Source organism: Sapajus apella, unplaced genomic scaffold, assembly GCF_009761245.1.
Source record: "Sapajus apella isolate SASKATOON/1434 unplaced genomic scaffold, GSC_monkey_1.0 scaffold18, whole genome shotgun sequence".
Taxonomy (NCBI): domain Eukaryota; kingdom Metazoa; phylum Chordata; class Mammalia; order Primates; family Cebidae; genus Sapajus; species Sapajus apella.
Genome location: NW_022436958.1, coordinates 28,544,037 through 28,567,565, shown reverse-complemented (window position 1 = coordinate 28,567,565; position 23,529 = coordinate 28,544,037). Strand labels below are relative to the sequence as shown.

The window sequence follows — 23,529 nt, the reverse complement described above, 5'->3', positions numbered from 1 at the left end:
TAGAATCACTTGAACTCAGGAGGTGGAGGTTGTAGCGAGCCAAGATCACGCCATTGCATGGCAGCCTGGGCGACAGAGTGAGACTCCATCTCAATAATAATAATAATAATAACAAGTTTGGAAGTGATTTAAATGAACGTAAGTTTTAGAATTATGGTAAGGGAATATTACCACCACTTCCTTTGTTTCCCGGGACAAACAAGTCAGTAAATGATTAACACTGTGTGTTGTGTGTTTGCGCCTATATAAAATGGAAACGAGAATTAAGGACTTTATTTGGATAAGAAAGGGTATACATATATTCACTGTTTCAACAAATGGTATATGTTATGTGCCTCATATGTATCAAGCACCATGTAACTATATTTAACTTGCTACAGATAAGTGATTCATTTATTCACTTTATTTTGCATATATAGTCAGCTATAACACATACTTAATATTTCTCATTTTACATAATGAATTATATTAAAAGTGATGCTGATGATCAATAATTCAAGTAAAAACATGGCTATATGACTACATACAATTTTATAAATATCCAAATTCTGAATTAGTGTTTCATTTAAATGTTGGACATTGTCTTACATCAAGTCTTAAATCTGAGCTTCTATTATGAATAGAGTGCTTAATATAAATAAATATCTGTTACATTTTATGTGTTGCTTAGTCAAACACATAAATTTACATATTTATTACTATGGTTCCTTGCCTGAGATCATTGTAATCCTAGAGAATTTGCAGCATAGTAATTTTGGATTTAAAATCTTTTTAAAATTTTAGTTAACACGAGGTTTAAAAATGAAAACTACTTAGAAGGGTTTGCCTTTTCTCAGGAGAGATGGGAACATAAAGCACACAGTGTTGCCAAAACATTAGAAATGGGTTTTATCTTCATTTCTTCCTAAAGTATGTTGTTATATAGACCGTTATGACAGCGTCTTTTATGATGTCTTGAAAAGTCCAGGCTAGGTATGTCTTGTTCTTCCTCCACCCCTACCCCAGTGTCTGAGACAACTGATAGCAAAATACCCTTCTAAATCATTATTTATCAATTATTTACTAAGCCCTTTTTATGTCAGGTGACATACTAGTCACTGAGCATGCAATGGTACGATTTCTATCTAGCTTATAGTTGGTGGGAAAGATAAACAATGTAGTAGATTAGTTAAAGTTGTTTGTATTTAATGATGACATATGTAGAAAGTTTAACTGAAATTGTCATAATTATTTCCACTTCTGTGGTTACATTTACAAATAGTAATATATTTAATGAGAACTCAGCTTTGATATGCACCATATTGTTTAATATCCTCTGTATGTTATTGTTAGATCATTTCCAGTCTAAAAATAGTATTTGTCATGTTTCACCTCAGAGCTGACTGTGTTTCATTAGCAGGTACAAAAATTCAAAGTGCTTAAGAATATTTAGTGCTAAAATATGGAAAGAAAATATCTGAAGAAGTTCTCATAATCCCTTGAATGAATTTATGTGTTGCTATGTTAATCACTTGTTATTATTTAGAATATTAAATAATTTATAAACATTTAAAATTTTAAAGTTATATGTAGTAAATACTCTGGGAGTAACACAAACACAGAGAGTGAACTATAGTCCTAAATGTAAATCAAACTAAGGAAGAAGATAAACTAGCCAATACATTCCTTTACTTCCATCTGGAGGTAAAATAGTAGACACTTTAAATGTTTTGAGCTCACAAAAAAGAAAAGAAACAGCATTTTGTACTGGATTTAGAGGGGAAAAAAATACTACTCAGTTGCTCACAAGTGCACACAGGAGGAAATATTTTACAGATGGAATCAGAATAGTAGTCAGATAAGCAACCACCACTAAGAGAACATTTGCTTTTTAAAGCGTAGAAGATACTTTGAAGAGAACATTGTGCCCTGAAAAAAAAAAGAAAAAGAAAAGAAAAGAAAGAAAGAAAGACAATCCAGAAGATAGGTAAAGCTAGACTTTTCTTGCCCTCATCCATACATTGGCATATTGCTTCATATGATTTAAAATGTAAGGGTCATTGTTAAGTAAACTGCTTGGATGAGACAAAATAAAAGACTAGAAGAAGGTAGAATTTTCGCTTATAATTGATGAGTCTTAAATGGCAACATTTTACCCATACTCAACTGTTTTCAAAGCTCTGTATTCTAAATAGTGCCTGGCTTTGTTTCACAACAGGCAGTTGCAGCAGCATCAGCTGCTTCAAGAGATTTCAGTGGAATAGGTGGGTTAGGAGAGTTGTTGGAAAGTTCTTCAGAAGCATCAAAGTTAAGCTCCAAAAGTGCTAAAGAATGGAGGAACCGAAGGAAGAAAAGAAGACAGAGGGAGCACCTTGAAGGAAACAACAAAGGAGAGGGAGACAGCTTTCCCAAATCTGAATCTGAAGACAGCGTGAAAAGAAGCAGCTTCCTTTTCTCCATGGATGGAAACAGACTGACCAGTGACAAAAAATTTTGCTCCCCTCATCAGGTATGATCTTCTGCTAAGTGCTTCGGTTTCTTTGTCATTGCTATTGCTTTTTAACTGTTGTATTTTGTTTTGGTACATTTTTGTACTGTCTGACTTCAGTGAGGGACAGGGAACTAATATTTAATGTAGTTGTTTAAATTCTTATCAAAGATTGTCTTCAAAGGGATTTTTCTTAAACCATTAATAAAATGTTCACTATTTTGAGACTGATACATATATGCAACCTATACCATCCGACTTTTCAATGAGAGTTTTGGAATCTCTTGTTTACATTTTCCATTTTGAGATCCCTGATAAACCTATTTTCTTTGAGAATGGGTTTCTGCCTTTGTTATCCAAAGTTGTGATTGTAACATACATATAAATTGTGAAAAGAAATGCTTTTTTGGTTTTGTCTTTATCCTTTGATATGAGAATTGGACTATGGTGAGTCTCCATTTTGCTTGCATAGCGTCATGCCATGATATATTAGAATGAAATTATGACCTAAATATTCTTGAAGAGAACAGAATCAAAGTCATCTATTTTTGCTCTAATATAATGCCAACTACCTGGTTCTTCAGCATATTTTTAAGTAAAAGAGTAAAAATTAGTTTCAACTATTTGTTGTTTAGTAAGTTTTATAGATTATTAAGCTAATATATTGTTTATATTTGTATAATGTAAAGAATAAATAGTTATAAAATCTGTGATAAGTACAATTATGGCTTTGAACACTATTTGGCGCCATTAGAATTCCATGTGCTATGAATTGCAAATGCTTCTAATTTTAACAATCTTGAGTCAGAACTATACCCTAAAAATAATGCTTTGAGAGATAATATATAAGATTAACTTAATCAGAACTGCAATCAACCAAGAGGTATGATAGCTTTTTCACAGAGAAAGAAACTTTAAAAAAAAAAAAAAAAAAGCAGAAGTAATAAACACAAAATTCAACACAGTATTACTTTTGGTTGGGAAGAAAGACAATATAAATTCTCAGTGAATGTTTTATAATCTATTTTTAATATGTTAACAAGTATTTTTAAAGAAAAAAGTAGACTGTATTAATAACTTAAAACTTGTATTCTCATATTAGAACAAAATGGACATGAATACACAGAGTTAGAAGATAAAAAACTATTTTTCTACAGAGAATGTCAATATCAAGAAATTCAACTATTGCTATCTTATGTAATACAAATATAAAACATATTATCAAATCAGTATAGCACATTTGGAATTACCTTGAAGCTCTGGAGGGCAACTTGGTTTCTCAGATCAGATTTTTTTTTCTTAAACAGTCACTTTGATATTTTGGAATTCTTAAAGCTAGGAGTTATTAGAATTAGGAGTATATGAGACTATAGCATAATGATCCTGTAGTGAACACAAGCTTTTGTGTTCATAACTCAACTCCATACTAGATCTTGACCTTGGTCAAGTCATTTGTACTTTTTAAATTTCTGTAAAATACAATAAGAATGCCTACATTAGAGAGTTGTAGGAGACTAAGCAATATATGGACAATCTGTGTGACAATAAGTCTCTTATTAAGTTAAAATTGGTAAATGAATTTCAAATGAGGGAAACAAAACTTTTGAGTAGTTTCAGTTATTCACAAATGTATATACCTAGTTTGATAGCAGTGTTATTTCCTTTATTGTTTCATCATTTTGCTCAAATAAAACTTTGTAGACTAGTTCATTCAGTCCAATTCACAAATATGTATTGATCGCCAATTATGTGGCAAGCATAGATCTAGATGCTGAAAATACCTCAATGAACAAAAGAGACTCAATGCACTCACCTCATGGAATTTTATTCTAAAGGAGACAGACAATAAACAAAATAAATAAGTTATAGACCATGCTAGAAGGTAATAAATGTTAAGGGAAAAAAAAAGTAAGCAGGAAAAGAGGAATAGGAGCCATAATTGGAGGTTAAATTTTTAATAGCGTGGTTTAGAATGACCTCACTATTAAGACATTTTAGCAAAGATTTGGAGGAGACAAAGGAAGAGACTACCTTCTGAAACAGAACTCTAAGCTGATGAAAGAGAAAGTATAAAACCCTGACATGGTCACATGCCTGGTGTGCTCAAGGAGCAACTGGTAGACCTAGTTTGCCGGAGCTGGGTGAACCACAGATAGACAAGAGAAAATAAGTTAGCTGATGGCCAGTGTTTTAATACTAAAAACAGAATCAGTGTATGCATATGTTATATGTCGTTCATTGTATATTTGTGAATAGACAGAAGATAGATGGATAGATAATTTCAAAAGTGAAAGAAATAATTTAATTACTGTTAAATTTGCATATCCTAGTAAATACAGCCTAAGAGCATTAACACAACTAACAAGCAGAAATATACCGTAAATGGTTTACAATTTCTGATTCTGTAAACAGAAAAGGACTCTGGTAGAAAAAGAATCAGTGAAGGTGGTGGGAACAAAAAGCCTAAGATAGACAGTAAATACTGCTCAGATCAAATACATCTTCTGAAAATGTCAAAGCAAAGAGGCCATAAATTGTGGGTACCCTGCCTTCCACTCGCATAAATTTCAAATGTTATTTTATGTTTATTACATTATTTTATTTTTAACCAGATAATACATGTTAGTAGTACAAAATAAAGAAGTATTTAAAAGTATAAAATGAAACCTCAAAATGCTAAGTACTTCTTCCTATAGAGACTCACTTACTTGTTCCCACTAGAATATCTTAGAATTCCCTGCATCTTTTTACATCTTGACTTTTCCCAACTCACTTTGAACCCAAACCCTACATGTACGATTGTCTTACAGACCTAATTTCTTCTATTTTCCCTTTTGTTAATGAAAATTAAGAAACAACCTACATTTGTCTTCTGGGAACAAGATGAAAAAGATACCTAGGAAATATCTTTTGACATCCCTAAGGCAAAGAAAGATGACCTTTCACTCCTTAAAACATTAAAGCTGGTTTTCCCTAGAGAAAGTGTTGCCGCAGCTGTGGGTATTCCCTCCACTCTGCTGCATCTTCCAGTGTGTTATTTTTGGTTTATTTTCTCTGAATGCTATTTCTGTTATCTTCTTTTTCTGTCTCTGTTGCCTTGAAAGCTGTGCTCACACCCATTATTATGCATTCCAAAGAGTGAATAGAAGTTTCAAATAAACTCAGAGGTCTGGAATGCCTTTGAAAATACCTGACATAAAAATATCCAAATTAAACACATGTCCCAGATACATAATGGATGTACATACATACCACATACCCCCAACCAATTTTGTTTAGACCAATTTTCAGTTTCCAGAGACAGTTTCAGAACATAGGTATATTGAGATGATTACACTGAGCCATCCTAGGGATTAATGTAAGACCAAGTTAGTATGTCTCTGAGTGTAGGATGAGGCCCACCATCTATTACAGTCACCTGGAATACATCTGGAAAATCCATGTTCCAGAGTCCTATCTGCTACTTGCTGAATTCCTATTCCAAAAAGCTGGGACCTAAAAATATATGTATTTTTTTTAACTCTCAGTGTGATTCCAATATACTCAAACATTTCAAAACACTAGTTCTGGGCTGGGCATGGTGGCTCATGCCTGTAATCCTAGCCCTTTGGGAGGCCAAGGCGGGCAGATCACCTCAGGTTGGGAGTTCAAGGCCAGGCTGACCATCATATTAAAACTCTAGATTTCTTAAAAATGCAAAAATTACCCAGGTACGGTGGCAGGCACCTTCTAGTCCCAGCAGCTCAGGAGGCTAAGGCAGGGGAATAGAAACAGGAGGTGGAGATTGCAGTGAGCCGAGACTGTGTCACTGTACTCCAGCCTGGGTGACAGAGCAAGACTCTACCTCAAAACAATAACAACAAAAACACTAGTTCTGGATATAACTGTTATTATATTGATCATTTAAGTGGAGTCTGAGAAAATTAAAGGCATTAGCATTCTTTATTAATGGGGGGTGAATTGACATCTTCACATGACCTAATCTCTTGATCACTTTGCTATAATCACTCTACTGTCTGCCCTTCGGTAGACAAACCTGCTACAGGAATTGAGTGTCACATAGACCCAGGCTCCGATGGACAAGCTGGACAGCCAATAGTAACTGTGGAAAATCTAACCAAATCCAAAGGAACAGAATACTTCTTACTGAATAATATCCTTCCAGAATATCACTGGGACAGAAAACAACAAAGATTATTCTGGTGCTTTGCAGTCTGGGAAAAGCCATAAAAATAAAGCTAAAAACGGTGCCTAAGAAAATCAGCATGACCTAATTAGGCAGAGGAACCAAAAATACATTTGACAGAGTCTGCCTTTTCTGTTTTTTCCACTAAAATCATTTTATTTGGATTTACACTAAAGCTTAGAAGAAAGAGAAGATCCAGGAATATTTGCTGCTGGCATATGTATATGTATATGGATGTATGTATATTACCCTGGCTGTGAAGAGAAGTGGGTAGGAAAATGAGAGCGAGAGCAAGGAAGAATGCTATTGTTCATGATCGGGGAGAAAACAAATATCCTGCAGACTAAATAGAGATGTTTTTGAAAACTATTCACAAGACTAGAATACACACAGAATTAGTTGGGGTTGCCAGTTTAAAATCCTTTCAAAATGTGAAAGAGGGAACGTCAAGCTAATTCCTCATTTTCTGGTACTAGGAAATAGTTTGCTTGATTTATTTGGGAATAGCTGTAATAAAAAAGTTTTTAAATTGTCTCTTTTTAATATAATTAAAGTAAAGTCAGAAGTATATGCTGTTTTTTACACCACCCTCTGGTGAAGTCATGTTATATGTCTTGCTTTTATATGCCAGTGTTAAATTTTACCCAAGAAGAATAATTTATGTAGCAGTTTAGGAATCCTCTCTGTTGTGCTTGCTATGACATATAGTCTCTCAAATAAGGTGAATCATTGGTTGCCATTTGGGAAACTGTTAGCAAATTTGGAAGACAACATTGTAGGTAAGTTTTGTGACTTCTATTCCCATGTGGGTAGAGACAAACAGTTTCAGGGAAAGAGTAAACTACATCTCTTTCAGAATTCAAAAGAAGAGAATGGAAAAATAGTCATTTTTTTAAAAAAAAAATTATCTTGAAATATTTGCTATACTGCAACATTTAAAACAAATATTTTAAATTTGAGACAATATTCTCACGTGAGCCAAAATTTATTCTCCAGGTTGCAGTCCCTTCAGATTATAGCATTAAGAAGTAGAAGCTACTTACTATTTCCTTAACCACCACCCCGACCAAAAGAAATCATTTATCCCCTTCAGCATCTGGTCCCTAACCTATAGCATTGTGATAACCCAATCCACCTCAAGTGAAGACTAAATGAAGTGGTTGTACACTTGGTAAATTGCAAATCAATATTGTTAGTCAGAAAAACACTTTTTGTCCTTAAATTTGCTTTAATAAAAATATCAAAATATATGTGTCCTCTATAAATTTTATTATCCATGTTTAAGAGCAAGACTATTCTAACCCCAAAGAAAATAGATCCTGTAATATTAATACTTTTATTAAATAATTGTCTTTCCTCCCACCCCCATCCCATTCTTTTCCTTTTTGCTTTCTCCGCAGTCTCTGTTGAGTATCCGTGGCTCCCTGTTTTCCCCAAGACGCAATAGCAAAACAAGCATTTTCAGTTTCAGAGGTCGGGCAAAGGATGTTGGATCTGAAAATGACTTTGCTGATGATGAGCACAGCACATTTGAAGACAGCGAAAGCAGGAGAGACTCACTGTTTGTGCCACACAGACATGGAGAGCGACGCAACAGTAACGTTAGTCAGGCCAGTATGTCATCCAGGATGGTGCCAGGGCTTCCAGCAAATGGGAAGATGCACAGCACTGTGGATTGCAATGGTGTGGTTTCCTTGGTGGGTGGAACTTCAGCTCTAACATCACCTACTGGACACCCTCTCCTGGAGGTGATAATAGATGAACTAGCTGCTACTGACATTATTCACCAATTTGAAATAATCAAAGCCTGGACAGTTTAGGCTGTCTGTTATACCGTCCTGCTTCCTCAAAATGAAAGTCGGTAAAAATAAAACATGATTAATCAAATGGAAAACAATAGAATCTTGAGAATCAATTGAATTGTATGGGACTATTAGCTTTTGTTGTATGGGAATTAATGGTAAGGGACCATGCCTTTAGATTAAAAGGGCCCAGTTTTTCTAGTCTGGTATAAAACACATATCTGCATATTTGGGAGATCTACCAAGACAAATAATGGACATTTTGACCATCAAATCAAATGTATATTCACCCAGAATTGTATAATTTTCTATTCATATTCTGGAAAATTCCATATTCCTAAAATTAAATATTGTAACAACCAATTTGTTGATAATGGGCAGTTTCATACAACTTTCAATATTTACAAAGCTATTTTAAAATAATTCTAAAATGTGTTGATTTTTTAATAGGAAATAATTAAAGAAATTTCAGGAAAGCACACACATTTCATTGTACATCTGTGTTTGTGCATGAAAAAAAATTGGCCCACATATGTCAATATTGTCAATATAGTCTCAAAGAAAATAACTCAGCCTTGAGACTATATAATCTTAGTATTTATGGGGGGAATATTGATTTGATTATTAATCATTGATAGAAGATTAAAAATTAGTTTTCAACTGAATGAAATAAAATAATGAATGACTTTAACATGTTTACAACAAATGAAAATTCTGACAGGTTAATTAAAATATTTCCATAATATAATTGTGTTATACAACTGCATCCAGCTGGTGAATTCTTAAAGAGTACTACCTGCAATAACTTTTTTTAAAAAGTGTTTATCACTTAACAATAACTTAATATTTTATTATTCCTTAAAAATTCTTACCTGGAAAAATTGCATGTAGCATGATTTGCCAAATAAATGCTATGTGATATTGTACTAGTTATTGGAAGGAGTGGTTTGAGCCATCAGTATTTGGTTTGCAGGGCACCACCACTGAAACGGAAGTCAGAAAGAGAAGGTTAAGTTCTTACCAGATTTCAATGGAGATGCTGGAGGATTCTTCTGGAAGGCAAAGAGCCATGAGCATAGCCAGCATTCTGACCAATACAATGGAAGGTAAGAAGCACTTCATGGAACTGTCAACTTTCTGTGATTATGTGTTTTGTGGAACTATTTCTTCTTTTCATAGAGTTACTGAAGACTATTCCCAGATTGAAAATATATATTAGACATAAGAATGTGATATATGGAGTATATTATCATATTGATTACAAAAACTAATATTGGCCTAATTTCTTTTTGACTTGGGTCTTTATCTTGCTTGCAGAGTGATATTTCACCACTTGATATTATATCAATGAGGATTTATTCTTATGTTATGTTACTCATATGCAAATAGAGTAAACTTTTCCCCCTTTGTAAGTCTTGGTATATAGAAGCATAAGAAAACATTTCTTTCAGGCTTTAGTCTGTTCTTCAGGCATAGAGGTGTTTATGGCGTTGTGGGAGTGCTTGAATGAGTTGGACAAATCAAAACCTGTGCTATACTCCGACAGAGACCCTAAAAAAGGGTCTCTCTTCCACCTTCTACATACACAGCAACCATTACATTCCTCCAAAGGACCCCCGGACACAAATGCTTATAGATTTTTGACACACAGGAATGGGCAGCAATCATTCACACATTAAACTTGTCCGTACATCACACAGTCCTCACTCCTTGAAGTTTGGAGAGAGAATATATTAGTACTGCCCTTTTGTAGATCAATTATATGTCAATTCTAATATATGTTTTTTAGAAAATATCAATTACATTTTATATCATGTCTTCTTGTTGAATTAGATATACAGTCACATAATTATTTTGTAACAGGACTCCATTAAAATTTCAAATAATATTTTAAATGTATGGTGCTAAAATTCTAATAGATATGTATAACCCACAAAAGTAGATTTGAGGCCGGGCGCGGTGGCTCAAGCCTGTAATCCCAGCACTTTGGGAGGCCGAGGCGGGTGGATCACGAGGTCAAGAGATCGAGACCATCCTGGTCAACATGGTGAAACCCTGTCTCTACTAAAAATACAAAAAATTAACTGGGCATGGTGGCGCATGCCTGTAATCCCAGCTACTCAGGAGGCTGAGGTAGGAGAATTGCCTGAACCCAGGAGGCGGAGGTTGCGGTGAGCCGAGATCGCGCCATTGCACTCCAGCCTGGGTAACATGAGTGAAACTCCGTCTCAAAAAAAAAAAAAGTAGATTTGATTCTGAATCTATACAAAAAAGAAGGGCATACTACATTCTCAATATGTGTGCAAGATCAATGTTGATATGCAAACAATGAGAGGAGAGAATAGTTCATACATGTTATCACACAGGGGATCATCGCTTTAGACAATGTTTTTAAAAAGGTACTTTCAGAGAAAACAATCATTATTTACATTTTTTTTTTTTTTTTTGAGATGCAGTCTCGCTCTATCGTCTAGGCTGGAGTGCAGTGGCATGATCTCAGCTCACTGCAATCTCCGCCTCCCAGGTTCAAGCAATTCTCCTACCTCAGCCTCCTGAGTAGCTAGGATTACAGGCACCGGCCACCACACCCGGCTTATTTCTGTATTTTTATTAGAGACGGGGTTTCACCATGTTAGTCAGACTGGTCTTGAACTCCTGACCTTGTGATCTGCCTGCCTCAGCCTCCTAAAGTGCTGGAATTACAGGTGTGAGCCACAGCACTTGGGCAATTATTTAAAATTTTAATAGTTGTGTAATGCTTATTTAAAATTCTGTTTGGTCAAAGAGAATACAGCAATTTAATCAAGGGTTACCTAGTCATTTTAAAGCAAAGAATTAAATTCAAAGTGCTTATTTTCTGTATTTAAAAGAGAAAAAAGTCAACCGACATGACATTTTAATGAGCATTTTATGAAAATATTTAATGGGATTGTCTTCTCAAGTTTCTCAAGTAATATGAACTCTTTTCAAATATAAGCATCAATTTTGTTAAATAAGGTAAAATCTACTAGCAGTAATAACCCATTTGTATTGTTATTTACTACTCTTCCTCTTTGTGGTCCCTCCAGAACTTGAAGAATCTAGACAGAAATGCCCACCATGCTGGTATAGATTTGCCAATATGTTCTTGATCTGGGACTGCTGTGATGCATGGTTAAAAGTAAAACATCTTGTGAATTTAATAGTTATGGATCCATTTGTTGATCTTGCCATCACTATTTGCATTGTCTTAAATACCCTCTTTATGGCCATGGAACACTACCCCATGACTGAGCAATTCAGTAGTGTGTTGACTGTAGGAAACCTGGTAAGTACATTTGAAGTTTACTTATTTACTTTGGCAGAGGTGGGAAAGATAGACCAAAGAGAAAGATGTGTTTGTGCTGTGCTGAACCCCAAAATTATATCCTCTTTCCTCATAGAAAGAAATATCTAAGGAATATTACAGAGAATCCCAAAGACACAGCCTAAAACTCAACTGATGTGAATGCTGATTGTTTAGGCTAATGCCTGTGCTGATTGATCGTGGTGTCTTACCAGTCCAGTTGTAAACATCTCAAAATCTTTACAGTTGTTCTTGCTGGAAATGTAGGTCCAGATAAACCAGGAGGATATAATTCTGGCTCCACAAACATGTGGTTTTAACCCACACAGCCTCTAAAAATATCATGTCTATTGAAGAGATGACCCAAAGAGTGATGTATATGAAAAAAAGAACATTGTTTCAAATTAACTACCTAATAAAAAGCTTCAGTGACATTCATACAAGAAAACAAATGGTTAATTTGCATTTGTGATTTAGCCATACCTTTGGTTCAAATTACTGAGCATGCACCTGTGTCTGTGTTTGCTGATCGAAATAGGTGAATAAGTAAAAAATGGTTTACATATATTATTAATCTAGATATTTCTCTCTACTAACTCAAATGAACTTGGTGTAAGGGGTAGTAGGAAAACTGGAATGGGGGAAAAGGTAGACTAACAAACTAAGTAAAGAGCAGTATTGCAGTCTGACTTCAGGAACAGTTTTCATTAAGGGCTTAGATATGGTCCTGGAGTTCACTGCATCATTTGTCTTTAGGTCAGCAAATGTTCAATAAGAGCTCACTGATTTTGCATCTTACAACCTGTGCACTGGAAAAAGCCTCTCTTTTTGTGTCTCATTTCAAAGACTCTCCTTAGAGCACTCTGGCATAATTTGAGTCAGATGCTCACCTATAATTTAATCAGCCTTGACAGAGGGTGGGATCACATTGAAAAACATGGCAGTCCTGAGGAACCATGGGTGGAGGAGCAATTGTCAACAGAAGGGGGAAAGGAAATGCTGGGCAGACAATTGGGTAAATGTGTGTCCTAATACGTGACCTCAACTTCTCTGCATTATTTGACTCAGTAGAACACCCACCATATTCTTGAGATTTTCTTCATCTTTGGCAAAGGCCATGTCCCATTTTTATTTTGTTTCTCTCAGTGTTTACATGGTGGTTCCTCAATAAATAACCAACTGGTTGATTCCTACACAAAGAGGCTGCTTCGGGTAGCAAGATTTTGCAAAAGAACACAGGCTTTGCAGTTGAGTGGAACTGAGTTTGACCTTAGTTGTCAGTGCTTACTAGTGATATGGCCTATGGACAAGTCTGATAAACAATTTCAGTCTTTGTTTTCTATTATGGAGATGAGTGTAATAATGCCCTTCGCTTAGAATTGTTGTGAAGGTCACATGAGGTAATGTGAAAGCACCTAGACTGTGTCTGGCATCTAGCATGTGCTCAATAAACAGTTTCCTTCCTCATATATATGCTATTAACCTCTTAGACCTTTCTTTGAAATAATGATGGAAAATATTTCTGGTGTAGTTCTTGTATTTTTCCCAGGATATTGGACAGTTAGGAAAGTTAAACAGGTGAAGGAAGATTTTGGAAATTTGCCAGAGTGAAGCAGGAAATTAAGTTTTATAGAATTCCAATGTTGAAGCAGTGAAGTATGGAAGCACAGTATAAGAGAGGCTGGATTATAAGATGATTGAATGAAAAAGCACTAGACAAAAGCACCAAATCTAGGTCCTAGTCTAAGTGTTCATATTAAATATCTGTGTGGCTTTGAAAAGTCCCTTAGATTCTTGAGTCCGTTTTTTCAACACACATATAAACAGTGAGTGTGTTGGACTAAATGACTTTTTATGTTTGTCCCAGTTCTACAATGCTCAAATTATTGCATACTGCCTTATATTATACATGAGGACATTGAATTGTGGAATTTTCTGTCTTAACTTAGATCAATATTCCCCATTTTGTATTCTGTTTCTGCAGTACATAAAAATTACATCACTTCCTTGATGATTAGATTAATCAAATTTGAGTATCAAGAGGCCGTGAATCTCAATTAAGTTTCTCTATGGTGCTCTGTATTTTTTGGAGTATTTTCTTATTTTTTAACCATTATAACCTGCATGCACCCATCTTAGTCATTGAATAAGCAAGAAATAGCCCATCAATCATAGTAGATTAGACATCTTCATCCTAACAAACATTTCCGACTTACCTACCAATGTTAAAACTAGACTAAAATGTACCAAAAATAATCCCATTGATTTGTAGGGCCTAAACTGAAAACATTTACAGAGATATAGCTGTCATTTTTGAATTGCAAGTTGTAATAAAAATATTATTTTTAATAAAAATTTCATGGTGGGATTACATTTTTAGATAAGTGTACCTTTAGGGTATATGTTTTTAAAAGTATGAGATCTAGTCATTTTAGAAGAGCTGAGAAGATCATCTTATGATTTTATATAAAAAGAAATATTCATAGATTATTTACCTGGATGGTTTTAGCTCACTTTAAATAATATATTTCCATCATCAGAGTGCCTGTTTCAAATAATAGCTGCCTCTAAAAGTTTTATACAAGAAATAAAATTTGTGTCGTTAGAACTTACTTTGCATTTACCAGGCAAACTCACTCTTTGAAAAAAAAATTGTTGATGTGTTATTCTGTAAAATGAAAAACATATTTTTCAATGGGCATTTCACCATATATCTGGATTTTCGTGTACTGGGCTTGCTTAAAGTACATTTTATTTCTATTTGAGTAAGCAGATGACTGACTACAGTTAGGCTGTTTTTTTTTTTTTTTTTTTTCTGTGGTGGGTATTTCCCTTTTATCTTTCTGTGGTTAGAAAAAATGAAATGTTAGCTGCATTGATACATTTGTAAGAGTGGATCAAGATTTATTTTAAGCAATATGCTGTTTTAGGAAACCAAATAATTGTTATACTGCTATTTTGACAGAATTCCTTTAAGATAAAGGCTGATTTATCTTGGTAAATGCTAAGCTTGACTTTATAGCCATAAAATGCAGCTTGTAACTATAGCAAATTAAGAGAATTGCTTTAAAAGAGTTTCTGTGAGAGTAATTTTATAATTCTTCATGTCCTCTGTCTCTCAGCCTATCATTTTGAGTTAAAAAAAAAAGGTGTTTGTTTCATTGTTTTTCTTTCTACTGTCAAATACACATTTACCTAGCCACTCAAGTGATTTATTAATCTTAATTACATGTATATGCATATTGAGTATGTTTTCCCGCTGGTTTCAATTAAATCTGCAGTTTCTTACTCTACTAATCCATTAACCTTAATTCTGAGGCATGCATCCAGAGATCATTATTATAAACCATTTGTGGCAAACTCACTCTTGTTTCAGGAATGTTTATAAAATTATAGAAGTAAGATGGTGTCCCTTACAAAATACAAAATCAGAAACAAAATATGGTTTTTACCAAATTGATTTTAATAACTTTAAGTAATATGTGGGTTTGTTCCTGATGTGATACTACCAAGAAATAAATTCAGTTGTATGTTAGAAATGTCGTATAGCAAAAAGGGCAATAATTCAGTAGCTATTATTCAATACCAGAATTAAAATGTAGACCATGAAGTGTTTCCCCTGGAGCTCCAGCAGATTCATTCAGTAATATCACTCTATTTAATAAAATGCTCTCCTAGAGCAAAAAAGAAAAAGCTAGATTTGGCTGGGTGTGGTGGCTCACACCTCTAATCCCAGCACTTTGGGAGGCTGAGATGGGCAGATGACTTGAGGTCAGGAGTTCAAGACTGGCCTGGCCAATGTGATGTGAAACCCCATTTCTACTAAAATTACAAAAATTAGCTGGGAATGGTGGCCCACATCTGTAATCCCAGCTACTCAGGAAGCTGAGGCAGGAGAATTGCTTGAACCCGGGAGGCGGAGGTTGCAGTGAGCCAAGATCATGCCACTGCACTCCAACCTGGACAACAGAGGAAGAATATGTCAAAAAAAAGAAAAAAAAAAAGCTAGATATGAATTGATTTGACACATTCTCTCACTTTAAGTTTTAGATAATTTTATCCCTGTTAATGTTCTTTATAAATTTGTGTAGCATCAATGTTTTTCAGTGCTCTTGCAGTAGTGCTGATTTCTATTTTTTTAGGTCTTCACTGGAATCTTCACAGCAGAAATGATTCTCAAGATCATTGCCATGGATCCTTATTACTATTTCCAAGAGGGCTGGAATATCTTTGATGGAATTATTGTCAGCCTCAGTTTAATGGAGCTTGGGCTGTCAAATGTGGAAGGATTGTCTGTACTGCGATCATTCAGACTGGTATCTGTTTATATATCCCTGTCACTCATTGGCACAACATTTATTTTGAAATTGAATCAATGTATATTTATATAATTATTAATTTTAATTGTAAATTTACATCAATATGTGATATACTAAGAAAATATATAAACAACCTCTTTAAAGCTAAGTATAAACAGTTTTCTAAGAATGATGAAAGTGGTTGAAATATTTTATAATGATTTGGTATGTAGGGCACATTTAAAAACCTACATGCACTTTCTAAAAGTATGTTTTAAGTTTATGAAGTTTTCTTGGACTTACAGTCTGTAAAAACATGCAAATAAAAATTTTAGGCCCCAATTTATCTTAGCTTTGTGTTAGCCCTAGTTCTATTAATGGGGACTGTTTTAAAGTAACATGTGAGAAAATATTTGATGTTACTAACATCTTAAATAATTGTATAACAAACTTTGAATTATAGCAAAATTTTATTGAAAAATATGTAAAATTTTTATTGAAAATTAAGCAAAATGTGTATTTCTTTCAAATTGAAGGGAAGCCTTTCTATACATTTTTATCACATTATTTAGTTTATTTTACTTTTATATTGGCCTATAAAAATATATGATTTATACTTTTAATATTTCTTTATACTCTCTAAAATAGAACCTGAAAGTAACATTAGTTTGCTAAATTTAAAAATGTCTCTAATCAAGATACCAATTTGTTTACATGGGCATATATCTTGATGAATCAGAAATATTTTTTTATTTCTGAAATGTTTTATTATTTTTATTTTTGCATTTAAATGATAGTATAACCTAATTTACAATTCTATCATTGTTAACACTATTTTTTCTGGATTTGAAATTGAATTAGTTCAGTATATTTTGAGTGTTTACATCTACCACATATGATTCTATAATACTACATAATAAAATACTGTCTAATGTCTAAAATTACATTATGATTACTACTAAGAGCATCTTTTCACTTGATTACAGCTTAGAGTTTTCAAGTTGGCAAAATCCTGGCCCACACTAAATATGCTAATTAAGATCATTGGCAATTCTGTGGGGGCTCTAGGAAACCTCACCTTGGTGTTGGCCATCATCGTCTTCATTTTTGCTGTGGTCGGCATGCAGCTCTTTGGTAAGAGCTACAAAGAATGTGTCTGCAAGATCAATGATGACTGTACGCTCCCACGGTGGCACATGAATGACTTCTTCCACTCCTTCCTGATTGTGTTTCGCGTGCTCTGTGGAGAGTGGATAGAGACCATGTGGGACTGCATGGAGGTCGCTGGCCAAACCATGTGCCTTATTGTTTTCATGTTGGTCATGGTCATTGGAAACCTTGTGGTATGTATGTATTACAAATGTTCATAAATTAGAACAAACCCCCTATTGGCACTCTGAGAATGAGCAAATTATTTAACTTCTCCTGGGCTCAGGTTCCCCATTGTTTGTGACATTGAAATAACAAAACTGAAATCATATCGTTGATCTAAAGATTAAATCAGGTGATTTTATGAATGCCTGGGAGGTATGAATATTAGAGGTTCCTTTCTTTCTTCTTCAAGGAAAATCAATTTTTATCACCAAGACGAATTGTATCCTAATATTGTTTTGGTAAGTTAATGACTTCTACCAAATCTAAAAAGACAACTATCTATTCTATATTTGAATTGTTCTTTGCATGTTTATAGTTTATGTAGTTTGCTTATTCAGAGACATAGGTTGCTTACTACCACATTTTGAAGACACATTTCAATGAAGTAGACCATCGTATTTTAGCTATGCATTGTAATTATCCAAGTAACTTGGAGGAGGACAAAATGTTTTCTTCCCTGAATTTGCATTACCAAAGGAAAACCAGTTACCACAGTTTAAATTATATGTATGGACATTGTCCAGACTCAAAGGACTTACTTTTAACTGTGACTTAAAATCACTAATGTAAAAGCATAGTTTATATATTTGTATGTTTAATGCTTACATTTCTCAATCATGTGTGGGCAAAGCATTTCTTTAGGCCATCATATTGGGCCTTTCCTTTGAATGATACATTTCAAATACACTTGTTCAAAAGAATGCTACTGGGATACCTACAAACATGCAATTTTTTCTCCAGAATAGTAAATTAGGGAGCTCTAGATTCTGAACAAACTATGATACAGAAATAAGGAAACAAACTGGGGCTTTTGCCTTGCATGTCTTCCTATAAACTGTTTCACATATCCCATGACATTCTGAGAGTTAAAATTGCCTCATACTTTCTACACACACACATACACACACACACACATACACACACACACAAAGAAAGAAAAAGAAAACTAACTTATATTATGTGGGTCTAGCCTAAACCCTGGTATACTTTTAGATTTCTCTCCATCTGTTGAGCTATTTGAACACATAAATTTCAAAATGTATTTGATGGGAAATGTGTTAAATCTTATGCAATTTGCACTTAGAAATTTCTGCTGTTATAAAAGTTTGTGGCCATTGGGCCAAATGAATTTGTATTTCAAGTACATCATTTTGCACGTATCATCAGGCTATTAAATAAAGGAGCTTATTCATTATACACATGAAGCTAGAAATTCCCTAGGAAAAAATGGTAAGATGAAGTAAGATACAATGATTAAGATGAAAGTGTCTTTTTTTCTCTCTCATTGGCAAAAACCTTGAGGGTGGGGTTTTGTCTTTTCACTGCCAAGCCTGAGTAGACACCATTTAAATCTTAGAAGCTCTGCTTTCCTACTGTCCCTCCCAACAGGAAAGAAAAAAGAGGTGCTTATTTTGTCATTTTGCCCTTAGAGCAGGATATCAGGTCCTTTAAATAATGAGTGACTTAGACATGGCATCTGAAACATAGTAAACATTCAGTAAACATTTGTTGAAATAATTTTAGCAAGGATCTATGAGATCCCTTTTTAGGATGTTATTTTAATATGTATTTCAATATTAATATAAATTTTTTCACTTTTTTTCTTTTAGGTTCTGAACCTCTTTCTGGCCTTATTGTTGAGTTCATTTAGCTCAGACAACCTTGCTGCTACTGATGATGACAATGAAATGAACAATCTGCAGATTGCAGTAGGAAGAATGCAAAAGGGAATTGATTATGTGAAAAATAAGATACGGGAGTGTTTCCGAAAAGCCTTTTTTAGAAAGCCAAAAGTCATAGAGATCCATGAAGGCAATAAGATAGACAGCTGCATGTCCAATAATACTGGCATTGAAATAAGCAAAGAGCTTAATTATCTTAGAGATGGAAATGGAACCACCAGTGGTGTAGGTACTGGAAGCAGTGTTGAAAAATATGTAATTGATGAAAATGACTACATGTCATTCATAAACAACCCCAGCCTCACTGTAACAGTACCAATTGCTGTTGGAGAGTCTGACTTTGAAAATTTGAATACTGAAGAGTTCAGCAGTGAGTCAGAACTAGAAGAAAGCAAAGAGGTAAGAATGCTTTTAAATTTTTTGTTGCAGTTCTTATAATAACCATGTACTACAGTTATTTACTGTTTTCATTGTGCTTATATGCATTACTAAAAAGTAATATTGAAAGTCATATGTATATAGTGATGTTGGAAAATCACAAGATACTCTTTATTGGGAAATCTATTTATGGAAATTCCAACTTTTCACAGGAAATTACCATTCTGATTATTTAGTATATTCATTTTCTTGATCGTTAAAAAATGTGGTTTAAAAATGTGGCCTTTTAGGCCGGGCTTGGTGTCTCATGCCTGTAATCCCAGCACTTTGGGAGGCCAAGGAGGCTGGTCTCTTGAAACCACGAGTTTAAGACCAGCCTAGGCAACATGGAGAAATCTCCTTTCTACAAAAAACGCAAAACTTCACTGGGCATAGGGGCACATGGCTGTAGTCTCAGCTACAGAGGAGACTGAGGTGGGAGGACTGCTTGAGCCCAGGAGGTAGAGGCTGCGGTGAGCCATGATCACATCACTCTACTCAAGCCTGAGTGACAAAGCGAGACCCTATCTCCTCTCCAGAAAAAAGTATCCTTCCAAAAAAGAGATGTTTTTAAATACATTACACTCTCAACTACATTATGTTCTTTTAAAAAATCAATGAACTTATTTCATTGATCTCCTTACTCTCTATATTAGGTTTTGCTATGATTTTTTATGTGTACTTTTGTTAACTTCTAAAAGCCTTATTCACAGTGACAGAGTGTTTCATTTATGAAAGTGTTACACATATTAGAAAAGTGCAAGTCGGACTGATTATGTTTTGCCCAGTCAAGGATGAGCGAATCTATAGTCTTCCAGAGTAACTTGAAAATACTAAGAACTAATTTAAAAAGCTTCACTTGAAGGCTATAGCTAAACTACAGGTTTAAAAACCTAGTCTTAATGTCATATTACTAGGAAAGAGGAAAAAAAAAGAAGGGGAAGGGAAGAGGAAGGAGAGGGAAGGCAGAAAGAAAGAAAAAAAGAGAAAGAAAGGAAAGAAAGAAAAGAAAAAGAAGGAAAGAATGAAAGAAAGAGAAGGAAAGGGAGAGTGAAGGAAGAAAAAATGAAAAGAAAGGAAGGAAGAAAGAAGAAAAGGAAGGAAGGAAGCGAGGGATAGAGGAAGGGAATTAAGGGAAAGAGGGAAAGAGGAAGGGAGGGAGGGAAGGAAGGAAAAAGAAAGGAAGGAAGAAATAAGGAAGGGAGAGAGGGACGGAGGGAGGGAGATTGTTCCTACTACATGATAAGTATTCTTAAGTTTCTATCATAGTAGTAATGGTATTAATTCTTCAATTCTGTGTTGTGGAAAAGAGGGTTAAAATTCTTTACATTATTTATTTATAGACATTTAATATATGAGTACAAAGTAAGTCTAGCACAGATGGAGTTATAAAAGACACCTTTTAACTTGAGGGTATAATGTTGACACCATGGGAACCAGACCAACAATGTCTGATTTTGTGAGCATATTTTGAAACTCTCTTTTTAAAATTAGTGTATCAACAGAATTTGATCTGAAATCCTTATAATGGGTAGCTGACAATCTTACAACTCATAGCTTCTGGACTTTTTTTCAGGTATTTTAGAGATGCTGAAAGACAGTATAATAGTAAACTTGGAAAATATTTTGAAAAAGGTAAAAATACATACAACATTAAGTAATGATATTCTTTCTCTGAATTCTATTCAAAGTCTCCTTAGTGAGTTCAATTCTAATTTGTGTTACTCATTCTGGCAAACTAAGAATTCAACTCTAATTTTATCCCCTATCGCCTGGCATGGATTTATATAAGAAGAAATACCAATCAATCAACACGCACTTACTGAGCACTTTTCTGTTAATTCAGCAATCTGCTGGATGCTAGTGTTAAGGAAGAATTAAAGGAGAGTTCTATAAATAAAACTCTCCTTCAAGGAAATCTCAACATATTTGAGTAAACTAACATGAACTCATGAAATCATTAAAGACCTACTAAAAAGTTTAATCCTGTTGAGTTGCATATAAGGCTATAGGTATTGAAGACAGCAAGAGTAATTGCTAAATGGAAGAGATAAAATTAAAATAGGCCTCAAAGTTAGGGTCAAATATAGATTAATAGAAAGTATAAGTGAGCCGAGATTGCGCCACTGCACTCCAACCTGGAGCCTGGCGACAGAGCGAGACTCTGTCTCCAAAAAGAAGAAGAAAAAAGAAGAAGAAAGCAAAGTGCTGAAGCTTACTAAAGAAAAGCTGGAGCAGACAGTAAGCTTGGCGTTAGAGAGAGTTCAGTGTTATCATTGCAGATTATCATGCAGTGGTAATCTACATGTAGTAAGTGTTGGTTGAAAATATAGGGGAAAATATGTTTAAATATGCGAGGTAGTTTCAGATTATAAAGTTTTAAAGTAAGCCCAAGAGTTTGGAGTCAATAGGGAGCTATTTTCTGTTCTGAAGCAGGGGACGTCAATTGGAAAGTGGTGATTTAAGAACATTTATTTGATATCAAAGAGTGAAAGAGTTTAGCCTGGAAGATAAGAAAGATTATCTTGGGGAATGTGGTGATAATTATTCGATAGCAATGAGGTTTTGAAATTCTCAGATAGGGTGATTAGTAATGAGAATTGAGACTAATTGGCAACTTGACAAACCTACTAAAGAATCTGGGAAAATGGAAAAACAGCAATGTCACTTTCTGAAATGGCCTTTTAAAAAGGGCCACCTGGTTTATGTTGGAAAAAGGAGTTCCATTGGGGTATATTAAATAAGAAGTGTCACTGTTGGAAAACGAAGTCTGGGTTAGGGGTCAGGGTTTAAAAATGAGGTACAATGTTTGATAATGCAGATGTTTTATAATTAGATGATTCCTTGAAAATAGAGGAACTCATCAAATAAGCAAGTATAAAGTGAAAAACAAAAGAAAACTAGAGACAAAGTAGCATAAAAAGCTTGGGGTCAGAAAGAGGTAGAAAGGCTAAAAGGTAGAGAAACTTTTTATGAATTAATACTATAGATTTTTTTCACATCAGATTTATGGAAAGCAAATCCTACCAAACAGTTGGTTTCCAAACTGTTTAAAAAATTTCATAACAACCACAGATATTTCAAATAACTGCTCATTATCATGTCTTTTTAGTGGCTTAAACATCATAAATTTAGAATAGTAAGATACAGATCTCTCCCTTGTTATCTAGTCTTGGAAAATATTTCTTACCTGAACAAAAATATCTTATGGGGTGATTTTCATAACTACTTTATCCTCTTTCAAGCTAAATTTTGAATACATAGAATTCAATCACAAAATGTAATGAAATTATTTAAAATACATAAATATGTTAGTGGGAAAATCATTAAATAAATATAAAAGTATGTATTTTTATAAAGCTGGAATAAAATTTTAAATTATACACAGTAATATTAAATTCAACAATAAATTTTATGTTAATGATTTGGTAAAATGAATATTTAAAAAATGCACCAAAAAATAATAGGGCAACTCTCATATATGCTCACACACAAAGATAAAAAGTAGACCGTTTTTAAAACAAAAAGCCAATATCAGCATATTATAATATTATAGAGCAGATTAGAGGAATTCTGGCAAAGCCTATTTTTGATTTGAAACTTCCAAAAGCTACTAGCATACATCAGGTGCACATTTATATTGGCTGAGTTATTCCTTTTTAATTGCTATCACACACATATGAACACATTTAAAATAACATATCCATAAAGTGACGTTTTGGTTCATGTTTCTTAGGTTTTTGACCACAAGTAGCAGGAGAACATTGAACTCTACTTTGCAGAACACAGAATATCCTTTCTCTTTGCTAATAAAATAAGCACTCATATAAGTTAAACCCACCAAAGTTATATATTTTTCACTAAAAATATTGCATGAAATGTTTGCTTGAAGAGGAGACAGTAAATTAATACTTAATTTAGATGATATTTGGAAACTCTAGTTACCGTATTTCTTTTGTTCATTTTTATAATAAAGGA

At 34.1% G+C, this 23,529-nt stretch overlaps 1 protein-coding gene across 8 annotated transcripts in view; it reads left to right on the top strand.

Annotated features, from left to right (window-relative positions):
- The window catches only part of SCN3A (sodium voltage-gated channel alpha subunit 3), a 112,162-nt gene that overhangs the window by 53,605 nt on the left and 35,028 nt on the right, over positions 1-23,529 (top strand). For 3 of the 8 annotated variants that reach the window (XM_032286584.1, XM_032286586.1, XM_032286585.1), the window contains 7 exons: positions 2,198-2,488; positions 8,054-8,401; positions 9,429-9,561; positions 11,524-11,762; positions 15,923-16,096; positions 17,065-17,421; positions 19,063-19,533. In XM_032286584.1, the coding sequence (XP_032142475.1) occupies positions 2,198-2,488; positions 8,054-8,401; positions 9,429-9,561; positions 11,524-11,762; positions 15,923-16,096; positions 17,065-17,421; positions 19,063-19,533 (2,013 nt within the window). Of the gene's footprint in view, positions 1-2,197; positions 2,489-8,053; positions 8,402-9,428; positions 9,562-11,523; positions 11,763-15,922; positions 16,097-17,064; positions 17,422-19,062; positions 19,534-23,529 lie in introns of those variants that run through there. The other 5 variants (XM_032286589.1, XM_032286590.1, XM_032286588.1 and 2 more) reach the window with 4 other exon arrangements.